The 17,827-nt window shown below is 48.6% G+C and overlaps 1 protein-coding gene across 2 annotated transcripts in view; it reads left to right on the top strand.

The window, feature by feature from the left end:
* Positions 1 to 17,827, top strand: part of CLUH (clustered mitochondria homolog) — a 74,355-nt gene that overhangs the window by 10,547 nt on the left and 45,981 nt on the right. Inside the window, exon 1 of one of the 2 annotated variants that reach the window (XM_083714286.1) lies at positions 14,560 to 15,861. The exons of the other annotated variant lie outside the window; for it this stretch is intronic. Within the exon in view, the coding sequence (XP_083570412.1) occupies positions 15,060 to 15,861 (802 nt within the window). The 5' untranslated portion in view covers positions 14,560 to 15,059. Of the gene's footprint in view, positions 1 to 14,559; positions 15,862 to 17,827 lie in introns of those variants that run through there. 2 annotated transcript variants of the gene reach the window in all.

The following is a 17,827-nucleotide window of genomic DNA, read 5'->3' on the forward strand; positions in this document are numbered from 1 at the left end:
CCTGCATTCCCTGCAGTCAGCATAGATACACTGATTAGGACCAATTCCCCACCCCTTTTGACCAAGCAGGATTGATCAAGAGGGGCTAAGCGATCCATCCCTCCATGTGCTTTCCAAGGTTAAGATAAAATTTGGCCAGAGCCCAGATTCACCAGATCTCTTTGTGTGCATGCGTTTAATCTCTTTCTTCCAGCCGAGAGGCTAATGGGAGTCAAAATTGGCAATGCATCCCCGTGTTAGAAACTCGGATATTAAAAGCTAGGGGCCCAATGGCACTAAGGTCTTGTTTTTCAAATGATGGACTGACTGATTGTTTCTCAGTTAAACATCTGCCTAGTTCAGATGGCAGCCTTGAGCTAGGTTAAGAACATTGAGAACTTAAAGGAAGAAAAGTCCTGTGATTCAAGGACAGTCTGCATATCCCGTACTTTTCCGTGTATAAGACTAGGTTTTTTTACTCAAAAATAATGTTTGAAACGGGGCTCACCTTATACACAGACAGTACATTGTGGGGCCGGGTGATTGCTTGCAGCCCCCAAAATAGGGGGCGTCTTATACACAGGGGCGTGTTAATACACGGAAAAATACAGTATATTGGCCTGTTCTGACTTCCTTTTCTTAACGGTGACTGCTCCTGCTCAGCATTTCGGTTCCAGAAATTCATTTTGCTTGTTTGGATAAAGTATAACTGATAGAATTCTACAGGACGGAGTATTAGTGTGTGAAAACGGTCCTCATCCAATGATCCCCAGATGGCAGAAATATCAGTTGTTCCCAAGTAGTCAAAGGATGCCTGATCGTTGGGTCCAGTCGTGGCCGACTCTGGGGTTGCAACGCTCATCTCGCTTTATTGGCCGAGGGAGCCAGCGTACAGTTTCCGGGTCATGTGGCCAGCATGACTAAGCCGCTTCTGGCAAACCAGAGCAGCGCATGGAAATGCCATTTACCTTCCCACTGGAGTGGTACCTATTTATCTACTTGCACTTTGACATGCTTTCGAACTGCTAGGTTGGCAGGAGCAGGGACCGAGCAATGGGAGCTCACCCTGTCATGGGGATTTAAACCGCCGACCTTCTGATCAGCAAGTCCTAGGCTCTTGTGGTTTAACCCACAGCGCCACCCGCGTTCCTCCAAGTAGTCAAAAGCCTGGTGCAAAATGTGCCTGGCTAATTTCAAACACTGGCAATCCCCAGGGGCCATGAGAAGCTGGATGGACTTTGAAGCTTAGGTCAGCCATTTGACTCTGTTTCTTTTCCCACTCCCATGGCTGACATGTTTTGCATTGGATTGGGGCCTTAACACATTCCCACTTAAATCTCAGTGAGATCTGCCTGAACCTGGCTGAAAATCGATACAGATATATCCTTTGCCTGCTTTACTCAGGAAGCAAGCGCTGCTGGGTGAGCCGCCTGGCTCCCAAGTAAGTGCATCTTGTTGCAGCTTTGGAGAGACCAACCTTTCCTTTGAAGCCTTGACCTTTCAGTCATTATACTTCTTCCCTGCACCCTGCTTCCCCAAACCTAACCTTCCTTGCATTATCTCCCTGCGTCTAGAGCAGCCTTTCTCAACCTTGGGTCCCCAGATGTTTTCGCCTACAACTCCCATCATCCCTGACCACTGGTCCTGTGAGCTAGGGATCATGGTAGTTGTAGGCCCAAAACATCTGGGGACCCAAGGTTGAGAACCACTGGCTAGAGCATGGGTAGGCAAACTAAGGTCCGGGGGCCGGATCCGCCCAATCGCCTTCCTAATCTGGCCCACGGACGGTCCAGGTATCGGCGTGTTTTTACATGAGTAGAATGTGTGCTTTTATTTAAAATGCATCTCTGGGTTATTTGTGGGGCATAGGAATTTTTTCTTTTTTTTTCTTTCAAAAAATAGTCTGGCCCCCCACAAGGTCTGAGGGACAGTGGACCGGCCCCCTGCTGAAAAAGTTTGCTGACCCCTGTTCTAGAGCATATAATTGTCAGCCTGTTTGACAGCCTTCCCCCAGACCAGCTCTTAGATTGTTATTGCTGCCTTCCTTGGACTGTAGATTATTGGGGGGGGGGGGACTTTGTTTGCTCTGATTTGTTTAACCTCCTTAGCCTTTGTCCTGTCCTCTGTACCGCTTTCAAAGCGATTCGACCCAGGTCATAATAAGAATCCTTGGGGGACCTTTTTCCACTTAGGGTGGAAAGGCTCTTCGGCATCCAAATTTATTTTTTGAAGAAATATCAGGAAAAGATTTAATGCCCCATTCAGGGTTCCCCATATTTAGCCGTTTGAGCAAGTGTGATGATCAAACAGCTGGCCACAGTGAGAACTTATTTGGCGCAGGAATGGAAGGCATGCTTCAGCTTTGCGTTGCAGTATGAAATACCGTATTTTTCGCTCTATAGGACGCACCGGACCATAGGACACGCCTTGTTTTAGAGGGGGAGAACAAGAAACAAAAAATTCTCCCCTCTCTGCTCAGTGCCCCTTCAGCAAAGCGACAGGAGAAATGGAGCCCCTTCCATTTCTCCTCCCGCTTGTCTGAAGGGGCGCTGTGCAGCTCTCCCTCTCTGCTGAAGCCAGGAGAGTCTTGCTCTCTCGGCTTCAGCAAAAGGAACCCGAAGACTTCGGAGCACAGTGCGAGTTCCTGCGCATCGACCCCTTTCGCTCCCCAGGCTTCAGCAAAAGCAACGTGAAGCCTCTGGAGCGCGGAGGGAGCACTCCCTCTGCGCTTCAGAGGCTTCGCGTTGCTATCGCTGAAGCCAAGGAGCCTGCATTTGCTCCATAGGATGCACACACATTTCCCCTTAATTTTTGTAGGGGGAAAAGTGTGTCCTATAGAGCTAAAAATACGGTATGTGGAATCTGGCTGCCATGGAGAAAAATAAGCCACAAGTTGCACATTTCTAAGAGATTGGGAGACCCAGAACATTCCTGCACTGCTTGGTGGGATTTCATTTTTTTTTTTACATGTCAAATTCAGATACGCAAAACTCTGGTTTAGTTGGTAGAGTGTGAGACTCTTTAGGGTCGTGAGTTCGAGCCTCATACTGGATAAAAGATTCCTGCCTTGCAGGGAGTTGGACTAGATGACCCTCAGGATCTCTTTCAACTCTACAATTCTGTGGTTCAAATGTTGATGAGCCAACCAGATGTTTGGAAAGCTTGTAAGAATTTTAATGTGTTTCGGTATATTTTATTGTGGCTTTAACTTTCTGTATGTTTTAAATTGCGGTTGTAAAATTCTTTTAGGGATAATTTTATTATTTTACCTTTCGAGGTTTTTTTTTTTCTTTCCCCCTACAATCAAGCGGTATATAAATTTCATGAAATAATAAAACAATAGCAGCAGCATACAAACGAGGAACCTGCATTCCTCCATCAGCAGTTCTCAACCTGTGGGTCCCCAGATGTTGTTGGACTACAACTCCCATCATCCCTGAGCTCTGGCCTTGCTAGCTGGGGGTGATGGGAATTGTACTTCAACAACATCTGGGGACTCACAGGTTGAGAAAGGCTGCTCCAGATGATGCTGGACTACAATTCCCATCATTCTCTGCCACTGGGCATGTTGGCAGGGGCTTATGGGAGTTGCAGTCCAGCGACAGCCAGAGGGGGCCACAGGTATTCCCCATAGCCTTGTAAATGAAGCACATCTCAGGGGTTGAGCACATTCTAAGCGTGCAGAAGCTCTGGGTTGGATCCCTGGACGTAATTTCCAGTGTGTTCTTCATGTGGTGTTTGTGTAGGGGAGGCAGCGGCGGATGGCACTGGCATGGTGTAGAGCAGTGTTCCCCAACCTTGGGCCTCCAGCTGTTTTTGGACTACAATTCCCATCATCCTTCAGCACTGGTCTTGCTAGCGAGGGATGATGGGAGTTGTAGTCCAAAAACAGCTGGAGGCCCAAGGTTGGGGAACACTGGTGTAGAGGGTTAGGCTAGAATTTAGGGGACCAGGGTTCAAATTCCCACTCTGCCACTCTGGGGGGCTGGTAGCGATCTCTCTGCCTAACCCCTACCCCACAGGGTGGTTGTGGGGATTAAACTGAGATGGGGAAAAATACATGGGTGCCACCTTAACCTCCCTGGAGGAAAAGTGGGATATAAATGTCAGAATGAATGGGTGAATTTTAGGGGGCAGTGGGGGGGGAAGAGAATGGGTCCAACTGGCAAGATTGCATAGTGGAACCTCACCTGGTGGAAGAGAGACCCATGAGGATAACCTGAAGAGGCCAGAGCTGATGTCGCCAGCTCTGGCACCCTCCAAACTACAACTCCCATAAGCCGTGAGGTGCATCTGGGAGGTGTAGCACACATGCATACGGAGGGCGCTCACTTGGAGTGTAGTTCACTGGGTGGAGCATCCTCTTCTCAGGCGCAGAAGGTCGTGGGTTCAATTCCTGGCAGCATCACTCTCGTCCGGGCCTGGAGTCTCCCTGCCCCTGGAAACCTGGAGAGCTGCTGCCAGCCAGAGTGGACAGTGCTGGGCTTAGTGGCCTCACTCTGGTCCCTGGCAGCTCTGCTGTTTGCAGAGTTCTAATCTGAGGAGGGGTCTGGGAAATTGGAGGGCGGGGGAGGGAGGAAAGGAAAGCAGGAGGATTGTAGATAATTTTTTGGAAGGGGTGACTTTGAGATTTCATGTGCCAGGGTTTTGTTTTTCAGTGGGGAGGGGGCCTAACATAGAGAGTCTGAATCCCAAATTTGTCCTGCCAGGACTACTTCTGTGCCCTCTGCAGCTGGTTCCTCTGTCTCCTTCTGTTCCCCCCCCCCCCAGCTTCCGCCACCTCCTTCAAGGTGACCTTCAAAGGCGTACAGGCTTCGCCCAGCCAATCGGAGCAGAGTGGGAGGGCCTTCTTCCCCTCTACCCCTCCTCTCTTTGTTTAAGATCACAGGATCCTTTAAGGTATCCTCTCCCCCCCCCTTTCATTGAGGGGGTGGGAAAGCAACACCCCCACACCCCCCTGATTCCTGCCGCCTCCCCTCTTCAAGAGGGAGTCCAAAATTAACTATATCCCTTTTAACGTGGTGTCTGCATGCACGTGGTTTTACAGAAGTCTCATCTGAGGCTTAGGAAGCGGAAGAGTCCCGGGGAATCCAGTTGTCCTTCAGCTTTGGTTGGAAAGGGGATTCCCACCCCCCCCCTTCCCAGTCTGAAATGGCCTCCCCCCTCCTCCCCCCCTCCACGCATGCAATTGGCAGTTCCTAGCTGCTCCCACATTCCTGCAATATTTTTAAAAAGGCAGGCACCCTTTTCCTTCCCTTGCATAGCAGGCTTAAGGTAGCAACAGGAGCCTCTTGCAAACAGGGGTTTTTGCAAGGAAGGACCATAGGGTAGGTGGTCCGACTTGCATGCAAAAGGTCCCGTGTTCAATCCTCCAGGGCTCTCTAGGCTTGGACTGACCTCTGAAAGTCTTCCAGACAGTGTAAATGGTGTTGAGCTAGACAGAGCCATGGCATGTCTTTGGATAGGGCAGCTTCCAGCATTCCTTTGGTTGTTTGCTCATAGAATCGTTGAGTTGGAAGGGACCACGAGGGTCGAATAGTCCAGCCCCCTGCAATTCAGGAATCTTTTGCCCAATGCCGGGCTCGAACCCACAACCCTGAGATTAAGAGTCTCCTTCTGTACTGGCTGAGCTATTCAGGTCATCGTCTCAAGGAGGGCAGTAGTGATTTTTGCGTGAGGAATAATCTGTATATATGGTGCCTTCGGTGTGCATGGTGGTTTATGCAGAGTATAAGAAGGCAGGTCTCTGCCCACAAGGAGCTTACAGTTAGTTATTAATAAGTGGTGGGCTTGGAGTGCTGTTTGAATTGAAATGTGTAATTCACTCCAGATCTCCTGGGATGAACCGGAAGGGTCTGTATGGAGAAGAATAGCTCTGACTTACAAAGCATTTTTGATGCATTTTTTTAAGATGATGGATATGCACTATCTTATTTCTGCAGCCAGTGGCATCTGAAGGGAGGCAGTCCCTTTGTGTGTATATATAAGTCAAATGGCACCTTAAGCCCAGGTTAGTCGCCATAGCAGAATGTCGATTTGCTAGGGGTTTGGGCTCGAAGCCCATCGGGATCCCTTCCAATGCCACAATTCTGTTTCCTGTTTCTCGAGTACATTGCTTGACTGTAGCTCGCATTTGCAATTCGCTTGTCCCCAGTATGCAACAAAGAGAAACTCGCACAGTGGAAGTAGAAATGGTTATTAACGCTGGACTAAGGTAGAGGCTTCTAAACTGGCTTGATGGAGATGTCAGTTGCCAGCCTGACACCCAGAAATCTCCATGTGGTCACAATTAGACGTGTGCCAGGGGCAAAACGTGCCTGGTGCCCAACAAATTTCTAACACTGTTTCCGAACTGCGACTCCCTTCATCTGTGGCCATTGGCTTTGCTTGCTGGAGCTGATGGTAGGGCAGGTTCAAAGTTTCCCCCACATCGGAGTTGCTGCTTCTCTGTTGCTTGAGACTGTAAGCTCCTCAAGGCAGGCGCTAGACTCCAGCAAACCACCCAGCACATGTAGTTCAACAACATCAGAGTAATGGCAGACAACTCCCATCACCCCAAGCTAGCAAGGCCAGAGCTCAGGGATGATGGGAATTGTAGTCCAACAACATCTGGAGAACCACTGTGTTAAAGAGACTGTGTGCATAGAATATAAAGTCATCTCCCACTCACGGTTGCTTCCTTCTTCCCACCCTCTCAAAACCAGTATGCTTAACACACTTAATTTCTCTGTGTTGGGTTCTCTCTGTGAGGCTCTCTCCGTAGGGTGGAACAAGGTGTGAATTCCTCCTAAGGCTGAAAAAATGGCTTCTGTGGGCTTCCATCCATTCCGGGGTTTGGCGACGGCAGTGCCAGGCTTCAGATCTCTCTCTCTCTCTCTCTCTCTCTCTCTCTCTCTCTCTCTCATCTATTTCTGCCTCAACTTGTTTAAAAACCGGTTCTTGTGTGCCAAGGCTGCCTGCAAGGGGAGTTTGCCAAAATTTGCCAGAGCGTTTCTGTGTCTACATTGGCAGGAGCTGTTGCTAGAGTGTGCCTCCTTCTCTCAAAGGTGTTTGGGAAGTACATAAACTCTATGTCAACATTCTCCTGTCCGCATTTGCCTGCTTGACGTATCTGGTTTGGCTAGTGGGTGTTTTGGTTGGCAGACTGCTATGGCAGTGGGGAGTGTGCCTTCCCTTACCGAGAGCGCAAGTAGTCCCTGGTGGATCCCTCCAATCCTTATCCGTCATTTTGACCAGTGCGCCACGATGCTTCTTATTTCTCAAAATGCTGCAAGGCTCCATAGGAATGCGCGAATGAAAAATTCGGCAGCTTTTGTTTCCCGTTCCTTTCCCCCTTAAAAAACATTGTGAAGGTGGAAATGTAAAGATTCAGGCGGTGATTTTTATCATATGCGGTAGCCTGGTGTTAAAATAAAAACATTTTGGGAGATGGTCTACAATGAACTAAAGACGATGTTTAGATGTACCTTTCCCAAAAAAACAGAAGCATTTTTGCTAGGTTTGATGGGAAATGAGATTGCAAAGGTGGATCAAAGACTATGTATGCCACAGTCGCAGAGAGGACTTTGCTGACCCAAAAATGGAAGTTACAAGAAATACCTACTATTGCGGAGTCGCAGGTGAAGATGATGGACTTTGCAGAGTTGGCCAAACTGAGTTGCAGGATCCGAGACCAGGGCGATCAGAAATTCCAGAGAGACTGGAGTAAATTTATTGCATATTTGAATGATAATTGTAAAAATTTGAAGACACTAGCAGGGTTGGAATAAATCCTACAATGTGGATATATAGTAAAGATTTAAATTGTGCGATGATGTGATATGGGATACCTGTTGAAGGCAAGGAAGTCGTAAGCTTGGCAGAGCAAAAGGTTGTTTTGTGTTTGTTACTGTAATGTTGGAAATGTTGTTTAAAGGAAAATAATAAAAAATTATGGGGGGGGGGGGACATTGTGAAGGAAGTTGTGCGATACTTGTGTCGTAAAACGTTTTTAGCTTTCCCACCAAAGCATATAGCCTCTAACTTATTACAGTACCCAAAGCCCATTAAGTGATCTTGAATCCTTTCCTAACAATAACAACAAATGTCAGTGCATATTGGGGATCCTTTTTCTTACGAAGCGTGTAATAAGGCTCCCTGTGTACTTTTGACTCATCTAGTAAGTGAATCCTCAGATGGGAAACTTTCCATCCTGGAATATCCTAGAAAACTCTCATCACTGGTGCCTTGTGGGCCGTGTTGGCTACCCAGAACGGTGGATGGAAGTTGCAGCTGCAACATCTGGAAGGGCAAAAGGTCTGCACACCTCTTTTATGGGACCAAACCCGGAAAGCCTGGTGCTTAAACATATAAGCAAAACATGGACAAACTGGTGTAGTGCTGGATACGCAAGTGTAGCGCACCTGGTTTTTCATGTGCCACCGAGCTTGCCAACAATGTGCTCTCCGGGTTTTTGGAACTACATCTGAATCTTCCATCAGAAGCAACCTTAGAAACTCAGGTATATAATATAATCACCAAATTACATTTTAAACCTAAGGTACTACTGCCACAATGGAATGTCTTTTTTTGCAGTGGGATGATGATGATGATGATGATGATTCCATTTCTTTTTTATATTTAAAAAATAAATCACAAAGTGGTTTGCACCACATTGAAACATCAGTTAAAATAATCCGGGATGAAAGAAAATTCAAGCTTCAAGGAAAATATTTCAGAGCCTTCTCTAAGTTGGCTTTCCCCAGGCGCCAACCTGGCATTTCCAGAGATCTCCCGTGTGGTTGCAATTGGACCCACGCCAGTTGCCAAACGCGCCTGGGCGCCTGGGTTACTTCTAACACTGGTGCCCTGAAATCTACACAGCAAATTTAACATTTCTCTTGGGGCATTGCCATTGCACCTTCCAAAAAAATGTTTTTTAAAAAATTTGAACCATAGTGTTAGTGAAGTGCTGAAAATTCTTCCCCTACAGACCATGGGTAAGCAAACTAAGGCCTGGGGGCCGGATCCGGCCCAATCACCTTCTAAATCCAGCCTGCGGACGGTCCGGGAATCAGTGTGTTTTTACATGAGTAGAATATGTCCTTTTATTTAAAATGCATCTCTGGGTTATTTGTGGGGCATAGGAATTCATTCGTATGTTTTTTTCAAAATATAGTCCGGCCCCCCACAGGTTCTGAGGGACAATGGACCGGCCCCCTGCTGAAAAGGTTTGCTGACTTCTGCTACAGACACTTCTTTGCAAAACCACGCTTTCCAGGGAAGGGGAGTCAGGGATTTGGGTCAGGACTGGCTGGTGTGGTCCTATTAGCCCCTCTCTTCTCGTTCTTGGGTACCCGTGTAAAGAGGCCCTCTCGTGACTCAAAAGTGGGCGGAGCTAATTTTGCATCATGGGGTGTAGGTGGGGCTTTGTTGTACACCATGCAGAGCGCGCGGGGGGGGGGGAGCGACTATACTTTCTGAATTGCTCTGGTTCCAGGAGGTAGGGTGGTTTTGCTGCAGGACTGGGGGTGCGGTTGCTGCTCTGGCTCACATTTGGATGTATGATTAGCTCAACCCTCATGTTTTAATAATTTGGCGTTGAATGGCTGGCTTAATTCTTCAGCGGCCTGGTATATCTCCGTGGGAACCACCCTTACCCATACATGTATGCGCGGAGATCCTTTTAAGTCGCCGGAATGTGCAACTACATGTTTTTTGAAAATTGCGTAACGCAAAATTGCACTGATTACCTTGCAAGGAAGGAGGCTTCCTTTGACCAGCCCAGAAGAGAGAGAGAGATCCAGTTACAGGAGGTGACTTCTCTGTTTTCTCTTCTCCATCCCCCACCCTGACCAGTCTCACCAGCCATCTGGGGTGACCAGTAACACTGGTTTTTCTGCTTCTCGAGTGCTGTGGAATGAGCCGGGCTCTCAAATCAGCCCGCTCAGCAAAAAGCATTAGGTCTTAAATCAAAGGGGTGTGTATTCAGTAAGTGCTTGGGAAAGATGGACCACTGAGACCAGTCTGCACCTGACCATAGTTTGTGGCACCCTGACTGCCAGTGGTAGTTTGCCGAGAAGTTTAGCAGCCATACCTTGTAGGGCCCAGCTACATGCTACCCATGTGAAATCAATATTAAATTCCATGTCAGTGCTCAGGGTTTAATAGGAAGCTGGTCAGTATAGTTAATAATAATAAAAAGGTAAAGGACCCCTGGACGGTCAAGTCCAGTCAAAGGTGACTATGGGGTTGCGGCGCTCATCTTGCTTTCAGGCAGAGGGAGCTGGTGTTTGTCCACAGACAGGTTTCCGGGTCATGTGGCCAGCATGACTAAACTGCTTCTGGCGCAACAGAACACTGTGATGAAAGCCGGAGCGCATGGAAATGCCGTTTACCTTCCTGCCACAGCAGTACCTATTTATCTACTTGTACTGGCGTGCTGTCGAACTGCTAGGTTGGCAGAAGCTGGGACAGAGCAACAGGAGCTCACCCTGCCACAAGGATTCGAACCACCGAACTTCTGATTGGCAAGCCCAAGAGGTTCAGTGGTTTAGACCACAGTGCCACCCACTCCCTAGTATAGATTAGTTAGCATAGTATAGTTTGCCCTACTTATACCTGGTTATTATAGTTCCCGCACGAGATTGCCTTACCCTTCATGGGCCCACTAGACCGCTTTGATCGACAGAATTGGCGGCACCACAGGTGAAGCATGATGCCCCTTCCTCACTTGTAAGAACCAGACTGTTTAGCGTGGCAGCGATTTCCCTTTGGAACTCCTTGCCTCTTGAGATCGAGCAGGCTCCTTCGCTGTTCTTTTCAGTGCCTGCTGAGAACATTCCTGCTTAGAAATGCCTACCCAGGTGCTTTAGAAAGCTGAGGTCCTTTTCATCTGTTGTAGTATTTCGATTTTGGTATGCTTTAAAGTAGGGTTGCAAATCTCTTAATTGTTTTTTCTTTCTCTAAATTACTTTGAGGTGGGGTTTTTTTGGGGGGACCAATCAAGCAGTGTATAAACTTGATTAAACAAATATGTAGCTCAGCATTGTCCACAATGACATGGGTGGCGTTGTGGGTTAAATCACAGAGCCTAGGGCTTGTCGACTGGAAGGTCAGCGGTTTGAATCCCCGCAACGGGGTGAGCTCCTGTTGCTCGGTCCCTGCTCCTGCCAACCTAGCAGTTTGAAAGCATGCCAGTGCAAGAAGATAAATAGGTACCGCTCCGGCGGGAAGGTAAACGCCGTTTCCATGCACTGCTCTGGTTCGCCAGAAGCGGCTAAATCATGCTGGCCACATGACCCAGAAGCTGTACGCCGGCTCACTCGGCCAATAAAGCGAGATGAGCGCCGCAACCCCAGAGTCGGTCATGACTGGACCTAATGGTCAGGGGTCCCTTTACCTTTACCTATTGTCCACAACAGGGTTTCAGGCAAGTGGCTGGGTTTGAACCTAGGATCACCCCCCATGTCTTCTGCCCTGCTCTCCACCATACTTGCAACAAGAGCAGCCAGCAACTCAACAATGTTTATTGTTCTTACGGGGCAAGTGTTTCCTAGACTTTCCTAGTATGCTCATGAACTGAATGCATGGTTCCTGGGTATGTAAGGAGGCATCATTTTCTGTATTTGCCACCTGCGGAGCTGTTTCTGTTCCCCTGCAGATCACCTTCTGCCAAAAACCATGTTGCTCATCCTTCTGTCCGCTGCAGCGGGATTATGCAACTTAACGTAATTAATGGTGAAGATTGCATCATTCCACCCCACTGCGTACCATTTGCTGACTGAACACAACAGCGGCAATGTGGAATCCCACCTCCCTTTGCTGGGTTGCTTTCTGTTCTGGACAAATAGGTATTGGCCATTTCCGCTCCCTTTTCCCTCAGCGTTCTCTGACGTCTCTAAAGGCCGCTGGCAGGGATGCCAACATGGACCTTTCTTCCCTGCCGAGGCCCAGAAAATGCCTGTTAAGAAACCTTTCCTAGGAAGATTGCAAAGCCGCCATTGTTCTACGGAGCATGAGAACCAAACCTCTTGCCAAGAAATGCCAGCATGGAGGAGCCGAAGGCTTGTCAAACTAAACCGATTCCCAGTTAACTCTCTTTTTTTCTTTCTCTTTATCTATACTCCCCTTTTAAAGAAGTAGTAAAGTATTCCCCGCTCAACTCTCCCAAGTTCTTAAGAGTTTCTGGCTCCTGCTAATCTCTTACTTTTCAGCCCTGGGAATGTGGGGTTGCCTCCAATGTTGATCAGCGACAGGGTACAGTTTTAACTCGGGTTAAGAACTTAATTCGTTCTGGAGGTCCGTTCTTAACCTGAAACTGTTCTTAACCTGAGGTACCACTTTAATGGGGCCGCACGATTTCTCTTCTCATCCTGAAGCAAAGTTCTTAACCTGAGGTATTATTTATGGGTTAGTGAAGTCTGTAACCTGAAGCGTCTGTAACCTGAGATACCATTGTATACCTATTAAAGCTAATGAACATGACAGATCCAGGCTGCCTATATGATACCAGGCCAGGTTCTATGTCCTTGTCTTAATTTACAAGGCCATCAGCAATCTAGGTCCTGTGTATCTTAAGGATCTCCTGATCCCTTCTCTCCCCTGCCTGATCACTTTTGGGGAGTGTCCAGTGCGTTCCCCCACAGCTGTGATGCAAGGCTTGTAATGCCTAGAAGCCACACATGCATTCATCTTGTGGGCCTAGACCTGTGGAACTCTCCGCCACCAGATTGTATTGGAAGACAGGCACCCTCCCTGCTGAACTTCAGACGCACAACAAATGCTCGTATTTCCACAGGCGTTTTAAGGTAGTGTCCGGGTTTAAGTTCAGTTTTATGATGAATGTTTTGTCCTCTGCACAGTGCATAGAAATGCTCGTGATTAAGCAGTAATTAAGTACCTTAACATAATATTTAAAACCAATACCTTTAGCTCCTGTTTCAATTGGGGGGGGATGACTGTACTTGTTCTCGGTGCTGACTGATCCAGAATAGCTGTTACATCCCATTTTCATATTTGCAATTGCTAGTGCCAACTAGGAACACATGAAGCTGAACTATACTGAGTCAGAAAAGTGTTTATGTGTGTGTTATATGTACCGAGTCAGACCATTGCTCCATCTGCACCAGTGTGGCGCTATGCATAGTGTGTTAGACTAGGACCTGGGAGACCAGGGTTCGAATCCCCACTTGGCCATGAAGTTCACTGGGTGACCTTGGAGTCAGTCACCTTCTCTTAGCCTAACCCACCTCACAGGGTTGTTGTGAGGATGAAATGGGGGGGGGCACGTACACCACCTTGAGTTCCTTGGGAGATAAAAGGTAAAGGTAAAGAGACCCCTGACCATTAGGTCCAGTCATGGCCGACTCTGGGGTTGCGGCACTCATCTTGCTTTATTGCTGAGGGAGCCAGTGTATAGCTTCCGGGTCATGTGGCCAGCATGACTAAGCCGCTGCTGGCGAACCAGAGCAGCGTACGGAAACACGGTTTACCTTCCCGCCGGAGCGGTACCTATTTATCTACTTGCACTTTGATGTGCTTTTGAACTGCTAGGTTGGCAGGAGCGGGGACCGAGCAACGGGAGCTCACCCCGTCGCGGGGATTCAAACCGCTGACCTTCTGATCGGCAGGTCCTAGGCTCTGTGGTTTAACCCACAGTGCCACCCGCGTCCTTGGGCGATAAAGGTGGTATATAAATGTAATAAATAAATAAATTCTAGCTTTAAATTGTCTGCAGCGACTGCCAACATCTTTCCAGGGTTTCCAACACAAAGTCCCTCCTAGCCCTCCCTGCAGATTTTACTCACTGATCTATAGTTCCTCCCCTCTTGGGTTTTGATCCAGCCATGCTCTTGCATTTTTGCTATGTCCCGGAAAGGCTCCGAGGTACCTTTCCCTGTGCAGAGAATTATTATTACTTGGAATATTTATTGGGGCGGGGGGGGGGGTGAGAGGAAGAGAGCATTCCATCATGTGAATCGTAGAATCACAGAATTGTTGAGTTGGAAGGGAACCCCAGGGTCATCTAGTCCAACCCACCGCAGTGTGATTCCTTAATGTGCTGCCTGAAGCATTGAGGATTCCAGACTAGGGATGTTGGAGAATGCCAACGAAAACAGAAACTGGTCTAGAAACTGCTGGTGCTTGCTTATTCCTGCCGTGTTCAGAAGAGAAATGAGTAGAGTGTGGAATATGTAATGGCAACGGAACTTGCATATTTTTGCCCCCTCAGACAGCAGGACAGTATCTGTTTGGGTAGAAGACGATACGCAGCGAAACGCAAACAGTGCTGCATGTGATGGATTCAGGGTGGCCTGGAAAGCGCTGCCTTCTTCTTTCTCCAGTCCAGACCCAGATATATATTTTTGCTACCTCAATGAGAACTGGGCCCCAGACCTACTTTCTGCCCCATAATTGTTCTTCTGTTGCTCTCTATTTAGTATGGATATCTGTGTGGAAGTCTCAACGTGCTATAGTAACCGGCCTTGGCTCTGCTATTCAGCCCCAACCCCATTTGTTTGTATGCTTGACAAGGGCAAAACCCTTTAGCCGCAGTCCCAGGTTGCGTTGGTACGGAGCCCGGGCTCTGGGCTCTATTTATAACTTGGCTTCGGAGCCAACGCTGTCCTCCTGCTTTCAGTCTTCTTGCAGAGTTGAGGGTGGAAAAGAAGCACTCTCTGCTACAACTTTGTTCTCCAGGAGAACACGGAAGAAAACCCATCGCGCCTTGATTGCAGTCTTCCCTGGCAACGCACGGTTGGCGTCTGGTTTTCCAGAAAATGAAGGTCGCTGGCGGGAACTCCAGGAGAATTTTGACCGCGGAAATGCAGCCTTTCAGATGTTGGTGACGTTATATTTTTTTTTTTTTCAAAAGAGAAACCACCCATGACTAAAGCAGCGATTCACCAAGGTGCTCTTGCATGTGTTCTGCCTGATTAAAAACTACCTTGGTCCACCTTCTAGGAGAAGAGGGTGTGCCCCTTTGGAAAGCATTTTGCTATCCAGACCGTGAATTTCCGGAGAGCATCGCTCTGCCCATAGATTGCGCCGTTGCCTTTGGATGTGACTGGTTTTTAACACGTACCCCCTGGCAGGGGACCATGGGGAACAGCCTCTTTGCCAGCTGCTGCCGCTGCATCGCCAACCTCATCTTCCAGGTCCGTGTGGAGGGCTCATCGGACGAGAGATCTCCCCTCTTGCCTGTGCCAGCTGCCGTGGCTCTAGAGGATGCCCGGAAAATCCAAGCCATGCTGGTCGTCTCTAAAGCTTCCGAGGGCTCTGCACCGTACCCAGATATCGTCATGAGCAGCGTGTCACACGAATACCTGCAGAGGGGGGCAGAGCCGCCCAGCGGCTTAATCGAGGGGAAGAGGGTGGAAGAGCCCACCAAGGCTTGCGTCAGGTGCCTGACACTCGTGGCTCCCGGCTTGCTGCAGCATGCACCGAGCTCTTGTCTGATGCATGCCCTTCCTGCCGACCTTGAGCGAGAATCATCGCGGCCTCCAAACTATTCTTGGCCGCTTGGTCGAGCTTCCAAGGCCCACGAGGTTCCTGGAGGTGTAAGCTTTCAATCAAACCAGCTGGAAGGCAGTCCGGGCAGTGGAGCAAATGCCAGGCACGGGACACCAGCTTCTGGGCTGCACCGGTGCCAAGGAACCATGGCAGCGAGCCAGAACGTGGCTCTGGGGTCCACGCCAGCTGATACTGGCTTGGCAGCTTGCAGTCGCCAAGTCTCTTCTGCTGCCTTCGATTCTGATGGACCCTCGAGGGGCAGTGCGCCGTCGGAGAAGCCTGCGCTTCGTCCATCGGGAGAGAAGAGCTCGGTTGTCCTCCAGGCTTCTTCGTATGAGCCACAGGAAGTTAAAAGCGTGGAAGGAGTTGTGGATGCTAAAAGGGACACAGGTAGAGAGTTCAACCTTGCACCTAAAGGGGAAGCTGGTCCACGATACAACCAGAGGAGGAGTAAAAGGGCATTTGTCTTGGGGTGGTTTCTACTACCCGCCTTGGGGTATATATCCTGTTTGCCCTGACTGGGGCTAGTCTGTATGTAGCATCAAGTGAGGCTAGAGCTGGGCGATAATGGGTTTTCCACTTCGTGATCTTTCACCAGCTAAACATTGCAATATAGTGGAACCTTTGTTCTCGGACTTAATCCAAGGCGCGGCTTCCGATTGGCTGCAGGAGCTTCCTGCACTCAAGCAGAAGCCGCGTCAGATGTTTGGCATCCAAAAAAAGTTCAGAAATCGAAACACTTCCGGGGTTTCAGTGTTCAGGAGCCAAAACTTATGAGTACCAAGGCATTTGAGAACCAAGGTACAACTGTATAGTGATATAGTGTGTGAAATAAGGCTAGAGCTATGTAGAGGCATTGGCTGGCTTCACGGTTTCCCCCACATTGTGATTTTTGCAAAGCACACACACACACACATCGTGATCCACAATATATTGCCAGGTCAGAAATCATGAAACCTGATAATCATGATCTGGACTTGAAACTGGTTTTGGACACAAGGATCTGCTTGCGATTTTAAAGCAGATATGTGTGAAGGAAGAGGAAGTTGACATGGAAGGCCAGGGAGAAATGGGGGAACGATTTCTGACAGAACTCAAAGGCTGCTCCTGACCACATTATTCCCCCCTGGACTCAGAGTGGAGTTGCTCTTGACGTAAGCATTGTGAAACCCAGGTAGTTTTGCATTAAACTCCACCCCACTGCAAAAAAATAAAATAAAAAATAAAAGCCATCTGGTCCAGTTTTAGGCTTGAGGTGCCACAACACGTGGCAGTCTTTATTTATTTTTTTAATTTCTCTCTCCCCTGCGCCCTAGTCCCTTTGTGAGTAGAGAACATGGTTTCTTGAGCATGGAGAGGATTAGAGTTCGATCCCTGGCGCCACCTGTTAAAAGGACCACAGGTAACTCGGCTCAGGGAGGCATTGGGCAGCTTCTGCCAGTCAGGCCCCAAAGGCCCAGTGGGTCCAGGCATCAGAGCAGGACGCCATGTTCATTCACTCATTTTGCAACCCTTTCCATTGAAGCCTGGAGCATGTGTGTTTGGGTACTGCAACGATTATGCAGCGTGGTTAGTTTTGGACTAGGACTCGGAGAGACTGGGGTCTGACTGCTCGCTGGGGGACCTTGGTCCAGCCATGCGCACATCAACTTAACCCTACCTCACAGGGTTGTTGTGAGGAGCAAGTGGAGAGGGCGAGTACCATACACACCGCCTCTTGCTCTGTGGAGAAGAGCTGAGGTATAAGCTTAGTAATGGCAGCTGTAGAGGACCTGTCAGCTTTCAAATCATTCAACTATGGTGAAGCTAGAGTGTGGTTCGGGTGGACTCTTCACCAGCCCTGGTGGCTTCTAGATAGTTTGGACCACAACTCCCATCAGGCTGTGCTGGCTGGGCCTGCTGGGAAACGTAGTCCGGAACATTTGGAGGGTGCCCGATTGGGCAAAGACTGGCTTCGGCTCTCTGTGTTTGCATGTGCTTCTAAAACTTGTCAGTGGAGGAGAACGTACCTTATATATTGTAAACCTGGAATTTCCAGTAGACACACACACATGCACCATGTATGTTGATTTCCTGTGCATGCTTTCAGGGAACAGGGGTTAATGTTTAATGTAGAAAGGCCAGCCGCAGGAGTGCGGAGTGCCATTCAAATGCCTTTTTTACAGCTGTTACGGAGAAGAACGGCTTCTGTAGAAAAGCAGGCCGTGCCTGGAGATTGAACATCGAGCCAGAAAGAGGACTTGGAACCTTGACCTCGCGTTGGTGTGGTAGTTTTAACGTTTTCCTCCTGACAGAAGGGGGGGAAGTCATGTGTGTGTTTTTTTAAAAAAAACAACATTGTGGAAGTGCAGAAGCT

Source organism: Podarcis gaigeae, assembly GCF_964106915.1.
Source record: "Podarcis gaigeae genome assembly, chromosome: 15".
Lineage (NCBI taxonomy): Eukaryota > Metazoa > Chordata > Lepidosauria > Squamata > Lacertidae > Podarcis > Podarcis gaigeae.